The sequence below is a fragment of the Melanotaenia boesemani genome, chromosome 18 (genome assembly GCF_017639745.1).
Source record: "Melanotaenia boesemani isolate fMelBoe1 chromosome 18, fMelBoe1.pri, whole genome shotgun sequence".
NCBI lineage: Eukaryota > Metazoa > Chordata > Actinopteri > Atheriniformes > Melanotaeniidae > Melanotaenia > Melanotaenia boesemani.
In genome coordinates, this window is record NC_055699.1 from 1,989,624 (window position 1) to 2,005,189 (window position 15,566).

At 38.7% G+C, this 15,566-nt stretch overlaps 2 protein-coding genes across 2 annotated transcripts; both read right to left on the reverse strand.

Moving 5' to 3' along the window:
• Positions 1–3,939: 3,939 nt before the first annotated feature.
• On the reverse strand, positions 3,940–5,527 carry rpl22l1 (ribosomal protein L22-like 1). The gene is made up of 4 exons (XM_041967780.1): positions 5,429–5,527; positions 4,619–4,735; positions 4,302–4,423; positions 3,940–4,157 (listed from the first exon to the last, which is right to left on the reverse strand). The coding sequence occupies exons 1-4, from the start codon at positions 5,435–5,437 to the stop codon at positions 4,013–4,015; spliced, it is 393 nt and encodes a 130-aa protein (XP_041823714.1). The 5' UTR covers positions 5,438–5,527; the 3' UTR covers positions 3,940–4,012.
• Positions 5,528–7,108: 1,581 nt separating this feature from the next.
• On the reverse strand, positions 7,109–12,834 carry eif5a (eukaryotic translation initiation factor 5A). Its single transcript, XM_041967779.1, has 5 exons — positions 12,747–12,834; positions 10,858–11,045; positions 10,348–10,452; positions 8,522–8,653; positions 7,109–8,279 (listed from the first exon to the last, which is right to left on the reverse strand). Exons 2-5 carry the CDS (start codon positions 11,023–11,025, stop codon positions 8,214–8,216), a joined length of 471 nt encoding a protein of 156 aa, XP_041823713.1. The 5' UTR covers positions 11,026–11,045; positions 12,747–12,834; the 3' UTR covers positions 7,109–8,213.
• Between the last annotated feature and the right edge of the window lie 2,732 nt (positions 12,835–15,566).

The following is a 15,566-nucleotide window of genomic DNA, read 5'->3' on the forward strand; positions in this document are numbered from 1 at the left end:
CCTGATACCATGTGATCAAGCTGATAAAATATTCAATACTTTAAAAGTGAGCAGGGGTGTGTGCATGTAGCTGCCATCATGCATTCATGGGAGGGATGACAGGGCAGCTGTGAGGTTGTGTTTGGTGCATGGCTGGGAACTGACCAGGTGTGTCTGTGGATAGAACCTGCAGGAGACTGATCCCAGTTTTTGGGACATTAATCTAAAAGAACATCTAATTTATTATAATAATAAATAAATCATAATAATAATAATAAATGATCATATTCCGGAAGTTAGTTTAAATAATACTAATACCAACAAAACAGTTACAAGAATTTTAGTAAAACTTTTGGCTGTATCGTTTTCGACAGGTCAAATTTGTCCAGCTGCAGAAAAGTTAAAGGGCAAAAATCAACTTCAAAAGTACTGACCGTTAAAAGGGGGGGGGTCTCTAATCACTTCACTAAAATCATTTTTATGTTTTTATTCTCTTAGAATGAACCATTTTTACCTGCTTGCCATGAGTCCACATACAGGTCAGCTGCCATATTTGTGTCACAACACCTGTGTGTGGTGTGGGAACCCTACGCTAACCCTACCCTAGCCCTACCCTAACCCTAACCCCACCCTGACTCTGCCCTAACCCTACCTGCTGTGTTTGATAGGTGCTAGAGCATTGTCTGGGGTAAGTAACACCTTAAAGGGCACATAGAAGAAGACAGCAGTCACCTGTAGGGCAGTGATGACTGTTGATGACAGCCACGGGAATTTCAGAGATCCCAGAAGTAGAAAAGAAATAAGGCTTAGTTTTTAAACCTGAAGTCTGCTCCAAACCTTAGTTCTTTTAAATCAGGTCTTACAACTCTTTTATTTGCCACTGCTTTTAACTACGGTAGAGAATATTTCTTTTTCTTTTTTAATATATTTTCTTTCATATGTACATAAATAATGATGATAATAGGTGGCTGACGTATCAAATGTACCTCATTGTCCGTCTTATATACTGTGTTCTACTCCCTTTCCCCCTTTCATTTTTATATATTTGTACTTACTCTGCGCTTTTTTAATTTGTATTGTATTGTTGCATTGTGGTCCTGTGTATGCACAGTTGTATGTTTGTATGTACGTTATTTATTCCTGCTGGGGCCTCTTGGCCAGGTCATGTTTGCAAATGAGAACTGGTTCTCAAACATTTTTTTTTACCTGGTTAAATAAAGGTTAAATAAATAAAATAAATTGTATGTATTCCATCTTCTGTTTCTATCTTAGCCTGTTGTTTCTATTTAATGTCTTTTATTCTTTATTGTCTCTCATTTTTATTCCTTTTATTTTGTTTTGACTCAATGTTTCTTCTGTACCCTGTCATGATTCTTTTAATATTTTATGTAAAGCACTTTGAATTTTCCTGTAATGTCATTAACGTCATTCAATGTGCTCTACAAATAAAGCTGCTTTGCTTTGAGGCCGTTGGAACCACACACAGAGGGAAAACATCTGGAAGAGGTTTGGCCTCCGTCCATTCGCAGCTGTGCTTGGCATTTGAGGTCATTTCTACAATTCTTATACACTGCACATTTATAAGTGGTTTATTTTACAGTGCAGTAAATAAAATGAAAATAAAGCATACATTTGTTAGATCATGTGACAGAGCGTACACATCCTTCAGTTCTAATGTTTTATGAGCACATCATAAAACTCGTCTGGTTCTTACCAGATCCTAAATTTAGTTAAATACAACCTCAGAGGAACAACACAACACATGATGCTGATTATTTACCAAAAATAAACAATCATTAGAAAAAACCCACAAAACTCAGAAGAAGTGTGTGAAAATCTGAGTACATCCCATGGTTCAATAGCTCGTAGCCACCAAACGGCCTCACGTGACTCAGCGAATGCGAGGTGTCCACGTCCAGCTGATATTAAGTTATCAGCCCTGCATCACTGAGCTGCTGAGACATCCAATCCTGGAAGATCAACAGCTGTCCTCAATGTTTCCCTCTGGCTGATTTTTGTTTCTCACTAAAGAATAATGGACTCCAAACCATTTTCAAACAGACTTATGATCCTTCCCACATTCTTGGGCAACAGTTGCTTCTTTAAGATCATTGCTGATGTCTTTCCTCCTTGACTTTGTGTGAACACATACCTGAATCCTCCAGAACTGCAAACTGTCACCAAACTGCTTCTGTATTTTTTAAATAAATAATGACACAGTGCACAATGTCATGTGTTGTTTATCTAACACAATCTTTAGGACCCGGTAAGGAAACGATGATTCTTTATGCTCTGATATGTAAAACCCTACCGCTGAAAAAAGGTGCACGTTGTTTTTTTAACATCACTGAACATATGAGATGTGTTGTCACAGCCTGGTTGTAAACGGATACACAGATTCAGATTACAGGGGAACCAGCAGACACGGTTACACGACGGTTTATAATGGAAAACACAGGACTTCACTGTCAGCGCAGCTTCGTAGCAACACGCTGAACGTCTTCACTGGTTATTTCTGAGTCGGTTCATTTTTATGTGAACCTGCTTTCAGCTTTTAAAAATTATGTCCCCCCCTCAAAAAAAAAAAACATTTAGATGCAAATATTGAGCTTATGTGAGAACTTTTCATTTTCGTTGTAAACTGTTTGTTTTTCTCTGTGTAATAAAATTGAACAGCTTTGTGAATCCTCACATAAAGATTTGAGATGCTGCTGGTGTGACTGGTAACTGCAGAGCAGCTGAAGGTGGATGCATTCCTGAAGCTACGTGCTCTATGTGCAACAGATTGGAAAATGGGAGTTAGTCCAAACACTGACCAAAGAGCAGAACATGTTTTTCTGTTGAAGGGAATTTTTCTGTCTGTACCTTTGGGACAGTTTATACGGAAGAAAAGAGGTAGAGGCTTGAAGGATGTTGACATCGTGCCAGCTGACAACATGGAAAGAAATTTCAGTGCCTGGATGAATATGCACATGCTTGTTAAACAAAAGCTACAGGCCTCCTTCTTTACAGGTTTACAAAAAACCTTGGAGACAACTGAAAACATTGTGGTTATCACTTCTGTCAGTCATCACATTCTTGCATTTTTTTTCCTCAGTTTCTACTCATTTATATCCACCTTTTTTCTCTCTGCAGCTTTTTGTTTCTATTGAATTGCTGCATTTTTACCCTCCTGTAGTAATCTTCTTTGTAGGCATTTTAAGGTGAGATTTAGCAAATATTTTTTCTATATGTAGTTTTTTTGGTACCTTCATATCCATATTCCCTCTATGTAGGTTAGTTTTTGTGCATAATGCACAAATTCATTTTGTACATCAATTTTAATTTTGCCTCACAACTTTTAATTATATGTAACAGTACAAGTTGCTAAATATCTTTGGCATCAGTTTGCAGCATTTTCCAGCAGTAGTGCACATCTTTTTGAGTTGGTTTTTATGCCTTCTCTGGAATTCAATTACAACTTTGATCCATTTTAATTGTGTGGCTGCTTATTAAAGCTGCATTTGTTACTTCATTGCAGAGTGAAGACAAGTTTGCTAACTTGAAGCACCACCTGCTGGTCATTTTCCAAGCTGCTTCATAAAAGTTAGTGAATGTTTTTGCATGTTGAGACCAGACTCATCTCATTTCTCTTAATATATATATATATATATATTCTTACATTACCTCTGTTGTCATTAGACTTAGTTGGGTTTAAATAATAACGTGGGCACAGAGTTTTAACAGATTCTTAACGATTAAATTTCTTTTGAGATTTTATGCCAACTGTGCCTGAGAGGAAAGAAAAAAAAGAAAACAGAAAATAAAGTGGCTGAATCGCTCTCTTTGGACTTCATTTCAATTACTTTTACACTTAAAAAACAAACAAAAAACTAATCAACTACAAAACAGTCTGATCTGAAATAAAAAAAATTAAATCTGTGCATTTTTTTCATAGTTATGAAAGAATTTTTACAAAATAAAGACAGGTTGTTTTTTTTCCCCACATTTATTCTCCAGATGACAGACAGTCATTTCATGCTGCTGCTGCTCATCACTCGTCTGCCTCCGACTCCTCGTCGTCCTGACTGATCTGGAAGTAACGCAGCTCATAAGTCTCCTTGTCAGACGCCACAACCCTCAGCCAGTCACGAAGATTGTTCTTTTTCAGGTACTTCTTTGTCAGGTATTTCAGATACCTGGTGGAGATAGCGAGGAGGTGTTCAGTCTGAATTATTTCAACATAAAAAGATCGCTCGTTTGAAAGATTTCCAACTTGTTTTTAATGTTTGTGACATTAGTTCTAATGGCTTGTTCAGGATCAGCAGCATATCTCCTCTCACCTTTTAGAGAACTGCTTCTCTGACGTGACATTGATCTTGTTCTTCAGGCGGCCAACCTGGACAATGTTACCTAGATTCCCCGTCTTTCCGTTCACCTTGATCCTCTCTTTGAGGAAGGTTTCCTATTGAACAGAGCACAGTGACATACTAGGGAAGGGAACCCTAGTAAATTTGGAACTAGGGAAGGGTGCCCTAGTCCACACACCCGGTCAACTGCTTGATCACTAAATTGACCATTAATGGCAAAGACAAAGCTATGAAATATTACATCTGCAATAAAAGTTCTGTCCTAACAACTGCAGGCAAGAGCAACTTACAAAGTTTGCAGAGTCCAGGATCCCATCCTCTACAGGGTGGGTCAGGTCCAAGGTGAACTTCCATGAAGCTCCCTTTTTGGACTTCTTGCCAACAGCTGGCCTCCTCTGTTTGATCTGCTATAGGGCAAACAAACAAAAAAGCGTGTATGTTACAGAGCAGTAGACTACGACTTTCACATGGCCTTTTTTCTTACAACAATTCTTGTAAGACACCTCTTTGACAGAATATATTCATATCTTCCATTACAGATGTCAAATAACCCATTTACCAAGTATTCTGCTAGTTCTTCGCATTACTGTTTCGTCTTTATTTTTTGCTTGATCATGTGAATGTTAAGCTCCTGCTTAAGGGTATGGGCCTGCACTCAGTGCTACACAAACTGATAACATGTAGGCTTACCCTGCAATTATTAATGGCATATATGCACTAATATGTCTTAGTATATATTACATAAGACCGGTAGCAGGTTAAGCCGAAAAGAGCAGCGGATCACACGCAATATTTAAATTGACTTCAGTAATGCTCCAGTAATGGCCCAGAATAGCAAAATCCCTCTTCACATAAAACCATTTCTTACCAACGCTGACTGGTCTCTAGTGAATTGAACACGTGTAATCAAACTGGTACAAGCTAATGCTAGCTGTTAGCTTCAGTGTTCTGTTCTTTGTAAAAAAACGCTTACAAATGTGTATTTTTAGCTCAGATATTGATATTTAAACTTCTTCGTGAACAAAGTTAAAAATAAGTAAATAAAAATAACTGAATTACCATTTAACTACGTTAATGTATATGGAGCTAAACAAGCTTACCGGCGCCATGTTGAGAGCTCGAACTGGAAAGGGAAAAGCGGACGTGACGCAGAGGTGACGTACGGCGTGCCCCTGGAACGCCCTTTCCAAATATGGTCAAAATAATTTAATCAGAAATGAAGGCATTTATGAAAATAATGGGTCTATTTATCAACCTATATGCAAACTGGTGCTTTTTCAGAACTTTAATCTGTGAATTGTCTTAATGTTTATTTACATTTAATTATAAACATGCCTGAAGAAGTCTGGAATAACCTTTCATGCTACTGGTATTTTTATACCTACATTCCTACATTCATTTAAGAGACAGTAAGTAGAGATGAGAGTTTATGTTTGTGCAGAAACAGGTAAGGCTGGGTGTGCATGTATGATTGTGTGCGAGACTACGCTGAGGTGCATTTTTAAATTGCTGTTATATATTCTGGTGTGTGGAGGTCTTTTAAATTGTTTTTAATATGCATACTTTGTTTTATGTAAAGTACTTTGTGTTGCTTTGCTTGAAAAAATGCTTTATAAATAAAATTAGATTTTAAAACAATGGCTCTCGGAGTTAAATTTTGTCTGTTGATGCAGTAAATGTGAGAGATGATGCAACTCCAAAGGTCAACTGCAGCCCAAACACACCCTGATAATAAACCTGCTGAGCTTGGTCAATCATTGACAAACGGTTCTGTCCTGGGCCTCCATCATCCAGCAGCACTTCTTTTAACACACAGGATTTAAAAATCCTCATGAGTCAGATGAACCATATCCAGTGCGATGACTGAGAGGACAACAAGCTTCCTTCCCCTTTTCCAGTGTGGAGACGAGGGTGATTCAGCTTCACGGTACAGTGTGAGGCATTCAGACAGGGTAGGTCTGCAGCTGCCATGTTTTCATACACACAAACAGATGCTCCTGCAGAGGAAACAGTACACGAATGTGCAATGTAATGAGCCAAAAGGAAGCCTGTGAAGGTGGATACCCTTAAAATCATAATGAAATCAGCCTTTTTTGTTTTTAATTGTCAGCCCATTTAGCAGATTTCATGTTAGTTCAAATATCGTACATTTTTATTTTATTACAGTAAGCTACAATCCTTAGCCTGACTTAAAAATAAACAAAAAAACTTCTTGCTAAATCTAATGAGCATCACAGGCAGCACACTGTGTTCATCCTGAAGATGACCAACTCAAACTATTCAATGTTTTATTAAAAAGCCTTTTAATTCTGAAGATACCTGTGAATTTCTCATAATGTTCTTTAGTATTTGGATCTGTGCTGTAAAGCCTCCTGGTTTTATGGACTTTGTGCCACTGCCAGCAATTAGTTTTCTTAAGTGACCAAATGCGCACACAGCAGTAAAAAAAAAAATATCTACAGATTACACAGGAAAATATTGCAATTGCTTAAAAAAAAAAATTAAAATAAAATGAGGGGAAGGGGCCAGGGAATACTTTTGCTTTCAGTATTTTTATTACGAGGAATTTAAGTCATAAGTATTTTAAAGCCCAGTATATGTATGTGTGTATATTCTATATATATAAAAAAAGTTTACCAAGACCATTGCGACAAACATCCTGCACTTGACTTTAAACAAAACAAAAACCCCTTTTAAGAGCTCAGCAGTCTTTTAAACAAGCCAGGCCATTTTGACAACCTGACTAGCAGGGATTTTAGAGACAGAAAACCAGACAGTTGTTGCAGTTTTTGTCCATTTGTATCACTGTTTTTATTTTGCCATCTCCAGTCAGGTGACAAAGGCCTCGAGTGAACAAAAAGTTTGCAACTCAACCACCCTCCCTATCCTGATTGAGTCCCTCAAAAGAAACACACCTCACTGCAAACTGCCTCCCACATTTCGGAGGCCCACACCGCTACACACTCACGCCTCTTAAAACAAAATAGAACACTCTGTAATTGGGGGATAGCCAGGGCAGCAGAACGGGCCCTCAACTGCCCCGGCGGGCCAGAGGTGTGAGCGCACAGGACTGTCACGCCTCTCAAACTTCTACACAGACAAGAGACTGGCATCACAAGGGCAAATCACTTAAGTTTCTTGTTGGGAGGAAAACAAAAAGGAAGAGAAGAAAGGGGGAAAAAAAAAAAAAAAAAAAAACACCCTTCTCTTTTCTTGGGTTTAGAGCTCTGACATGCTGGGGTGGACCTCAAGTGCTCTTAAGTGCTAGCCGCCACCAATCCAAGTGATGAGGGAAAAACTGACCTTGTTGCACCCAGTCCACGTAGGATCCAGGAGCAAAGGCCATGCTGAACGGGGTATGGCTGCTAGTAGGACAACCTAAACACGAATTCAGTTTCTACTGGGGAAACCCTCCCTCCCACTGCATTTACAACTTAAACTGCACCCCCTTCCCTTCCCTCTAAAAGGCTTTAGACCTGCTATAGTCAAAGAATATAAAAAAATAATCATACAAAAGCTGAATCCCGTTGTTATTTAAACATTCAGGAATGTGAGTGGCAAAACCAACACTTTGAAGGCAAAAATAAGCAGGAATGAGCAACTGATCATTATTTTTTTAAGTTGTTTTATATAAAGTAGATTGTTAACAAAACCTCAGTGATCAGGCAGAGGACCACACAGCGAGCTGCAGTGGAACATTCCCAACAGTAATGGAAAAGAGAAACGAGAAGGGGGAGAGAAAAATAAAAGATCATTGATGAGCGAAATTACAACAGAATGATTGAGGTTGTCTGTGAAGGCCGACGCTTTGGTGACAGAACCAATGAGAATGCAAGAGACTGGTTGTGGGGGGTGCTTGTTGCCTGGGCAGCAAAGTCCATCTCCCTATTTGCTGGCCAAGACCTTGGTAGCGACAGCACATTCCTCCCCCATGGCAGAAATCACGGTGACCTGCAGAGAGCACACAACGTGTTCGAGTCAATCATCTGAAACTTTACACATGCAGCATGCGCGCCTCACATTCTCCCCACGCAACTTTCTGCTCTAATTCAGGACTGAAACTTCACATCTGATTTATATTAAGACACCATTTCTGCCCCAAGTGCTTGCTGAGAATTAGAATGTTCTAATAAACCAAATTCATTGCTCAAAAACAAGAAACAGCACCAGTAACTGGCTTAATTTCAACTTACCATGAATTCTTCACCCCCTTCAAACTTTGCCTCAATTTCCCTCCCGACTTCATTTTCAGGAACACGCAGGTCCTCTCTGATGTCGCCGTTGTCGCTCATCAGGGACATGTAGTTTTCATTGATGTTAACCAGCTGGGAAGAAAACACATCAAGTCATTAACCCTTTCTGCAGAGCAGTACCTCCTTCCTCTGCAGAGCTCAGAACAACATTTAACACCCTTTTGGTTAAGTAAACAAAACCGTTTGTTACGTCGTCTTGCAGCTGATGAACAGGTCAAACAATGCAGCACGTTCCACATACTTGTTACAATTTCCAAGGATGACACACACCAAGAAGTCTGGCGCGTCCGTGCAGCCTTTCTGTCAATACCTTACACATCACAAACATTAGAAACTGGTTATTTTCTTTTTTAATGAAACTAAATCAATGCACAGCCTGTGCAGCTTATAGAGAATCTAATCATTTAAATATCCAATTAAGACCTGAGCTGAAGATAGACTGAAACACCCATGTCTTCAGTCTTAACTGGCTTGTAACAGTACATTGCGTCTCCTTTAATTACCTCCCATTTTAAAAAAAATTAAGCCATCACAACTGCAAACAATGTAAAACGTAATTATGTGAATATGTAAAAATCCTGAGAAAAAATTAAGCTTGCTGTAATCTGTGCAAAGCTTTTCAAACTATAGGGTAATCAGAAGATATTGGTTGTATTAATATTGACCTACAACTGTTAACTAAAAAATATTGAGTATTTTATTTTCTCCTCCATAAAAACGTTTGAATATTTTCACTACATTGAGATAATGTGGCAGCAATAAGTTGGGGCACTTTGTGCTACTGAGTTTAATCTTAAATTTACTTTTGAAAAGCTTTTTGTCTTGTCCGACTTGTCAAACACAGATTTTGCTAATTAGCCAGTTTCATAAGACAGAAGCAGGAAATTCCCAAGTATGACAGGTTATATAAAAAAAAAATCTTCCATGCCTAAAAGAAAATCATGTAACATGTAAATCCCATCCAGGCGGCTTTAACTGGACAATAAAGTATGAGGTTAACAGGCCATTAAAGACAGCAAGTGGGGGCTTTACAATTATAGCAAAAATAGTGAATTATTCTGTTAACTGACCTCAACAGCTCAGTGATCTGTGTGCTCACTCATTGCAATGTTTCTTTGAAAATGTTCCCAGAAAATTTACTTACGAGGTAAAAAGTCACAAAAGAAAGTGATAAAACTAAATACCGTCTACATCTCTAGGCAAAAACATGCCTCACATTTGAGTATACATGTTCAAACAATATATTTATTCATGTTGTACTAGCTTCTGTTATTCCCTAAAGATGTACTTTGTGCATGTGGCTTCACACTGAGCACTTTACCATCATTTCCCTGAATTTAAACATAAAATGACTTTATTCAAACATTCATGTGACAAATGTGTTTACTCACAGAACTGCGGTGCATCACAAAGCTAAAAACAAATACGGCAAAACTGTTTTTTTTACCCTTTAATTCCTTACATTTCCTGCCCATAAAAGCTGAATTTACTACTTTCTAAAGGAAATTATTTAATTTAAATGCCCGTAGATTTTTTTCAGGCTGCCATTATCTGGGGCAGTAAATCATAACATCAACACTTGATATGAACTCAGCTGCCACCAGACCAGAGCTCCACTTTATGCACAAAAAAATAAACGACTGAGCTGTGCGGCCGACACAGATGGCAGGAGTCACGTGTCCTTCCTAACCGAGTTAAACTGTCTTTGGGTCACTGTGGTGGCACCAGCGTGAGAAAGTTCCAGAAATGTTTGGACCGTAGCGTACCTGATAATCTGTCCTTTTGATGGCGGGAACATCCATGTTGTGGGTGGAGGGGCACATATCTTCATACTTCTTGTTGGTGAAGATGTCAATACCAACCAGGTTAACCTGCAGAAAGAGATCAGTTTATTATATGGTGACACCAAGTGTCAGAATTACAAGTTTAAAAAAAAAAAAAAGTTCCTTTCCGTGAACATTAAAATGTTTTTAACTTCATTTTTCTTATTTACTGTGACCAAGACCAACATGAGAACAAAGTACATGTGGTGGCGCCCTGATGTTAGAAAACAGATTAGACCTTTTCACTCCCAAAGCAACAGTTCTGACAACTTAAATCAGACTGGTCTGAAATGTGAGATCCTTCTAGACTGAGCTGAGCCCCAACTCTGGCTTAAGGCCACATCCCTGGTCAAGTCTGCCCCCCTTTCTGAACTCCATTTAGGAATCTGCATTTATGACCTGTGGCAGCTCAGTTAAAGAAGGTACATTAGCATGTTTAAAGTGTAAATTTACCTTTGCATGGCCGTGCTTGCCGGTCTTGGAGGTAGACATCTCCACAATTTTGCAGGGACGTCCCTTCAGCACAACATAGCCGTTCTTGCGCAGAGCAGAGCACTGCATAGGGTAGGTGGCGGAGGCGCCAGACTCACCAGTCTGGAAGTCAAGATCAGGATCTGCCATGGTGCGTTGGGTCAGGGGCGCTGGAGAGACATTCAGAGATCACCAAATGTGCAACACTACACTACCTGTAGTATGAACAGGCATGAAATGGACAACTTAAGCAAAATCATCTTGCACTCCAAATAATTTCAAAATAAATATTTTGCCATTTGTACATGTGATTGAAGAAAAACGTCTACTTAAGTCTGCTTAGTGAACACATCAGCCACTACAGCTTCCTGGTGCCAACAATTACTGAAAGCACATAACACATACTATGCAAAATCTTGGGAATTTCACTACAGATTACTGGACACACATCTTGTTTAAATTTTTGGATGAACTTCACAGATGATGCGACTACTCTTAGTTAAGCCTCAATGTTGATTTAATTGTTTTAGCAAATGTCCTCACAATAACTGCTCATAAGGATTTTAGACTTGCAAGAAAAGCTTTAAGGGGTGCAGAGCTACTAACACTGACATATGTTAAAAGCTTAATTTCACAATTAAAATGTGCTATTGTCCTTTATATATCCAACCGTTTTAACAGCTACCATAGTATAATTTAAGTACCTAATCCTCTTAAATCCTGCGCCAGGTTGCTATATTATTTAATTCAACATATTTTTACAAAAACGGTTTGCAAATTATATAGTCACAAATTGTCTAATACATAGTATGTCACTAAGATAGTGTTTTTACTTCTATAAAATGATATTTTGTAGTGAGCTGATCTTAAGTCCTGGTTAACCCAGGACTAACCCCCCACCACTGCAGCCTTTCCTGGGCCCCAATATGTGGTTTTCTACTTCATTTATCGCGTAAGGTAAAGGTGCTGCTCTTGTTGTATCCTGCAGATTAATTTAGGTCTGGTCTGAATATATTGAAGGGATAAACCTGCAGAGTCCCTGAAACGTGGAAGCATGAACAGCTAACCGGCTCAGCACGAGGCTTCACTGTGGAACCAATCCACTGCGAGATTTATCTCGTTAGCGATCAAAATTCAGTTGAACTTTACGGCCAACATTAAGGTAATTATTGGGACAACTAATCTAGTGTATTTGATAAATTGACTGTCTTAAAGGGTAATATAACAGCTTGCGCTGTTACTGTTTGACTGGCCTTTTATTTAACAACAGAAACAGCGTCACAGACGTCGATACAATCCCAACGAATATTACATGCGTTAGCAGAAGTTATTATGGACGATATATCAGGTTAAAATCAACATAAATATTTCAATGGATAAACAACCGGTATCTCTGGGTTTCCGAGCGACACATTTGACTGCCGCTATCTAAATGTGCGAGTAATGCTATGCTAGCAGCGGCTAATGATGCTAGCCGTCCATTCAGCTTCGTCCAAAAATAGCAAATAAATGACGCCCGGTCGACGGCAGTTGGAGCATGAACCTTTATTTAGCGTATATAAACAAAAACCTTGCTACTGATTTGCAAATGAAAGATTAAAACCAAACAGAATGCCAAGAGACTTGTTCCAAGCGCGCCGCTGAAGGCCGCATGTCCCTTTGATTGAGCCTAGTAGTGCTGGTTAGAACATGGACACCCACACCCTGCCCTCGACTACATCCACCAAGAAACGAAATAACTACTTCGACGGCTTTAAGAACCTCTACACAGCTACTTTGGTACCTCTTAATTCGCTATGAGTTCGCTTAAAAACCAATAAAGTCTTCAATTTATTCCCTCAAGGCAGAAACACGCGCCATGCCACACTTACCTTCCAAGAAAAAAAGAGGACCGAAAATGCGCACGCGCGGCCAACTTTACTGCAGCATCCGTAGAGGAAGAAAGGAGGAGGGGGCCGTTTATGTGTTCCGGTTGCAGGCATGCAGGAAAGGTTGCCAGGTCCAAGCCAAACATGGCAACCCAGCAGCTCACTAATTGCCTCATTACGGTGTTCGATACTGCAACATTTGTGGTCAGGGGTTTTAGAAGGATAAACTACCCAATGAGATCTGCAGCCACAGATTTTCAGTCCAGTTCTTGTGACATTAGGGATACCTAATGAATGCATACCTAATGTAATAAAGGCATACCTAATTTGTTTCTCTTTTCCAGTTTCCTAAAGAAAAAAAAGACAGTGCTGATAAAAAGTGAAATTTGAAATTGGTCCTTTGCTGTTTAGCTTAACAATCAGAAAACACATTCCTCAGAAAATGGACAGGCACACGGACTGGGCTAAAAAGTAGTGATAAATCAGCCAATGTGCAAAGAAGAAACTTTGAAAGACCCTGAGAAAGCCTGGAGAACAATTGCTGGAGACCACGCTAAAACTTTTAGGCCTGACTTTTTAGATCCACTTTATCCATTATTTATTTGCATGTTAGCTAGGGCATATGAAAGCAATAAATCAAAGTTTACTCAAGAAGAGACACTTGCACATTTCAATTTATTCATACTAGTGTAAAGGTAACGAATATCCAGTTATACATTGTCTTGTTGGAACCTGTAGGAAACTGGTCCGCAAGGACTGGAGTTGCTGGAGCTGAAACTCTGCCGTCTTTGAAATTCCTGAGCTGGTGGCGTTTGCTCACCCAGCTGACGTGTCACAGCTTCTCCTGTGTGCCAAGAGATCAATCTGCTAACACCCAGGTTAACCCAATTCCCACCCTATCAAGTCTAGAGCTCCTGGAGCCAGTGGCTTCAGTGGATGGCTCCCATTTAACTGCTACCTAACCATGGCTTGCTGGAACCTCTGCTGTGTTCTCCACCTCAAATCTCCACATAGCTTGTTCTCATTTTATTTGCTCATCACAGCACATGCGAATTAGTTGTTCAGCTCCAGTCTGCAAGTAGTCAGAATGGGTTAGTGCAGGCTGTAGAAGTTATCAGCTGTTTGACCTCATCTTTCTGAATGTTTTGGTTCTCAGCAGGTTCAAAGCAGAAACCTGCAGTCACAGCATGGATGGCTGATTTTGTTCATGATATGTCTTGTAATACATAAATAATATCTTATGGGCATGGTAAAAATGTTAAAATTTTTTAAAGTGAAGACTGATTTTAAAGCAAAGGAACATCTGACAATGTATAAAATAGTATGGTGCAAATATCTCTATCCATCCCTCTTTTTTAATTTACATCTAATTTACATCAAGGAGCAACACTTTCTTGTAAACTTGTAAAGTGATCTTGAGAAATTGTTCTCCAGGCTTTCTTAAAGTTTTTCTTTGGACATTGGCTATTTTATCATTCACTTTCAGTTCAGGTCTTGTACCTGACAATCTTTAGTTTTACTTATTTTACTTATCATATTTCAGTATTGTGCATATTGTCATTCAAATATTTAGTCCAAAAAAACGCCAAAACAACTATCTACAGCAGACGAGCAGTTCTTAAGATACAGGGAATAAATCTATGTAAGATCTCACATAGGCAACTATGGCAACTTTATTTATAAGACGCATTTAAAAACAAAACACGCACAGCATATGTAAAACATCTACTGTTCATTGAAGCCTTGTAAGAAAAAGAAAGCTTGATATAATTATACCAGCTATTTTAGCTTTTTATACTGTTTATGTTTCAGTTACACTTCACTGCACTGATGCAGCCTCTATTTCATGTTTTCCTGAACAGGTTAATAATCTTGTTGGCTTATTTTGAACTTGGGCATGCATTAACCCGCTAAAGTACCACTACATTACTTTCTGACCTGAAAAATATGTGCTTCTGACTCATTTTGATGTCTCAGGACATTTATTATGTACATTCCTGGAACTGTCGTTGCCCTGCAGCATCCTAAGAGTGAGAAACCATTTTTCACAGCAGCATTCTGCTTTACTGCACACAGCAGCAACTTGATGTCGACATACTAGCCGTTTGGAATGTGCACCAAGGCTGATTCATCCCCAAAAAACAAACAAATAAATAAATAAAATAAAAAAAATGCATGAAGACATTATCGGTGAAAGCAAATAAAAGAAAGAGATAATGGGACAGAGCAAGAGATAAAGTAAGTCAACGCTGGACTTTTTCTGGCTGGAGAGAGCTCATAGTGCAGAGTGAAGATGGATAAGGTAAATTTCTATAGTGAGTCTTTAACACCTGATCCAAGAAATAATGGACAGAAAATTCCAAATTTTTAAATCTGAAGTTTTTATTCGGCTTTTAACAAAATGTAAGAATATTATTATTATTATTATTATTATAAATAAATAAATTAATAAATCAGAAAAATAATTTTCTTATACAGTATGTCCAGTATATTGAATGGGCATTTTTGGTGAAGTCTAGTCAGGTCAATCAAAATCGATTAGTCGTGAAATCATCATGACATCATCAATAATTAAGTGAAGAACATTTTATTTGAACATGGCAGTTGTAAAATGTGTGTGAGATGTTATTTGTATAATGAGGGTTTTTTGTGTTTGTTATATTGTTAACATTGTGTGGGCTCTAGTTTTCTTTATTGTACAGCAGGTAGATGAAAAAGGGGGTCAGGATGATGCCAGGCTTAAACCTGGGAGGGCTGCATTTATGGGGCAGCTACTGTGTAAGATGAACGAAACACCAACAGAAACAGCTGTTAAATGTCCGT

Coding starts and splice junctions, on each gene's coding strand:
- rpl22l1 (XM_041967780.1), bottom strand. Junction 4,424..4,618: donor TCCTGGACTCTGCAAACTTT/GTAAGTTGCTCT, acceptor TCTGTTCAATAG/GAAACCTTCCTCAAAGAGAG. Junction 4,158..4,301: donor GAGAAGCAGTTCTCTAAAAG/GTGAGAGGAGAT, acceptor TATCTCCACCAG/GTATCTGAAATACCTGACAA.
- eif5a (XM_041967779.1), bottom strand. CDS start 11,025: ATGGCAGATCCTGATCTTGACTTCCAGACTGGTGAGTCTGGCGCCTCC. Junction 8,654..10,347: donor TCAAAAGGACAGATTATCAG/GTACGCTACGGT, acceptor TTTTCTTCCCAG/CTGGTTAACATCAATGAAAA. Junction 8,280..8,521: donor AAGGGGGTGAAGAATTCATG/GTAAGTTGAAAT, acceptor TGCTCTCTGCAG/GTCACCGTGATTTCTGCCAT.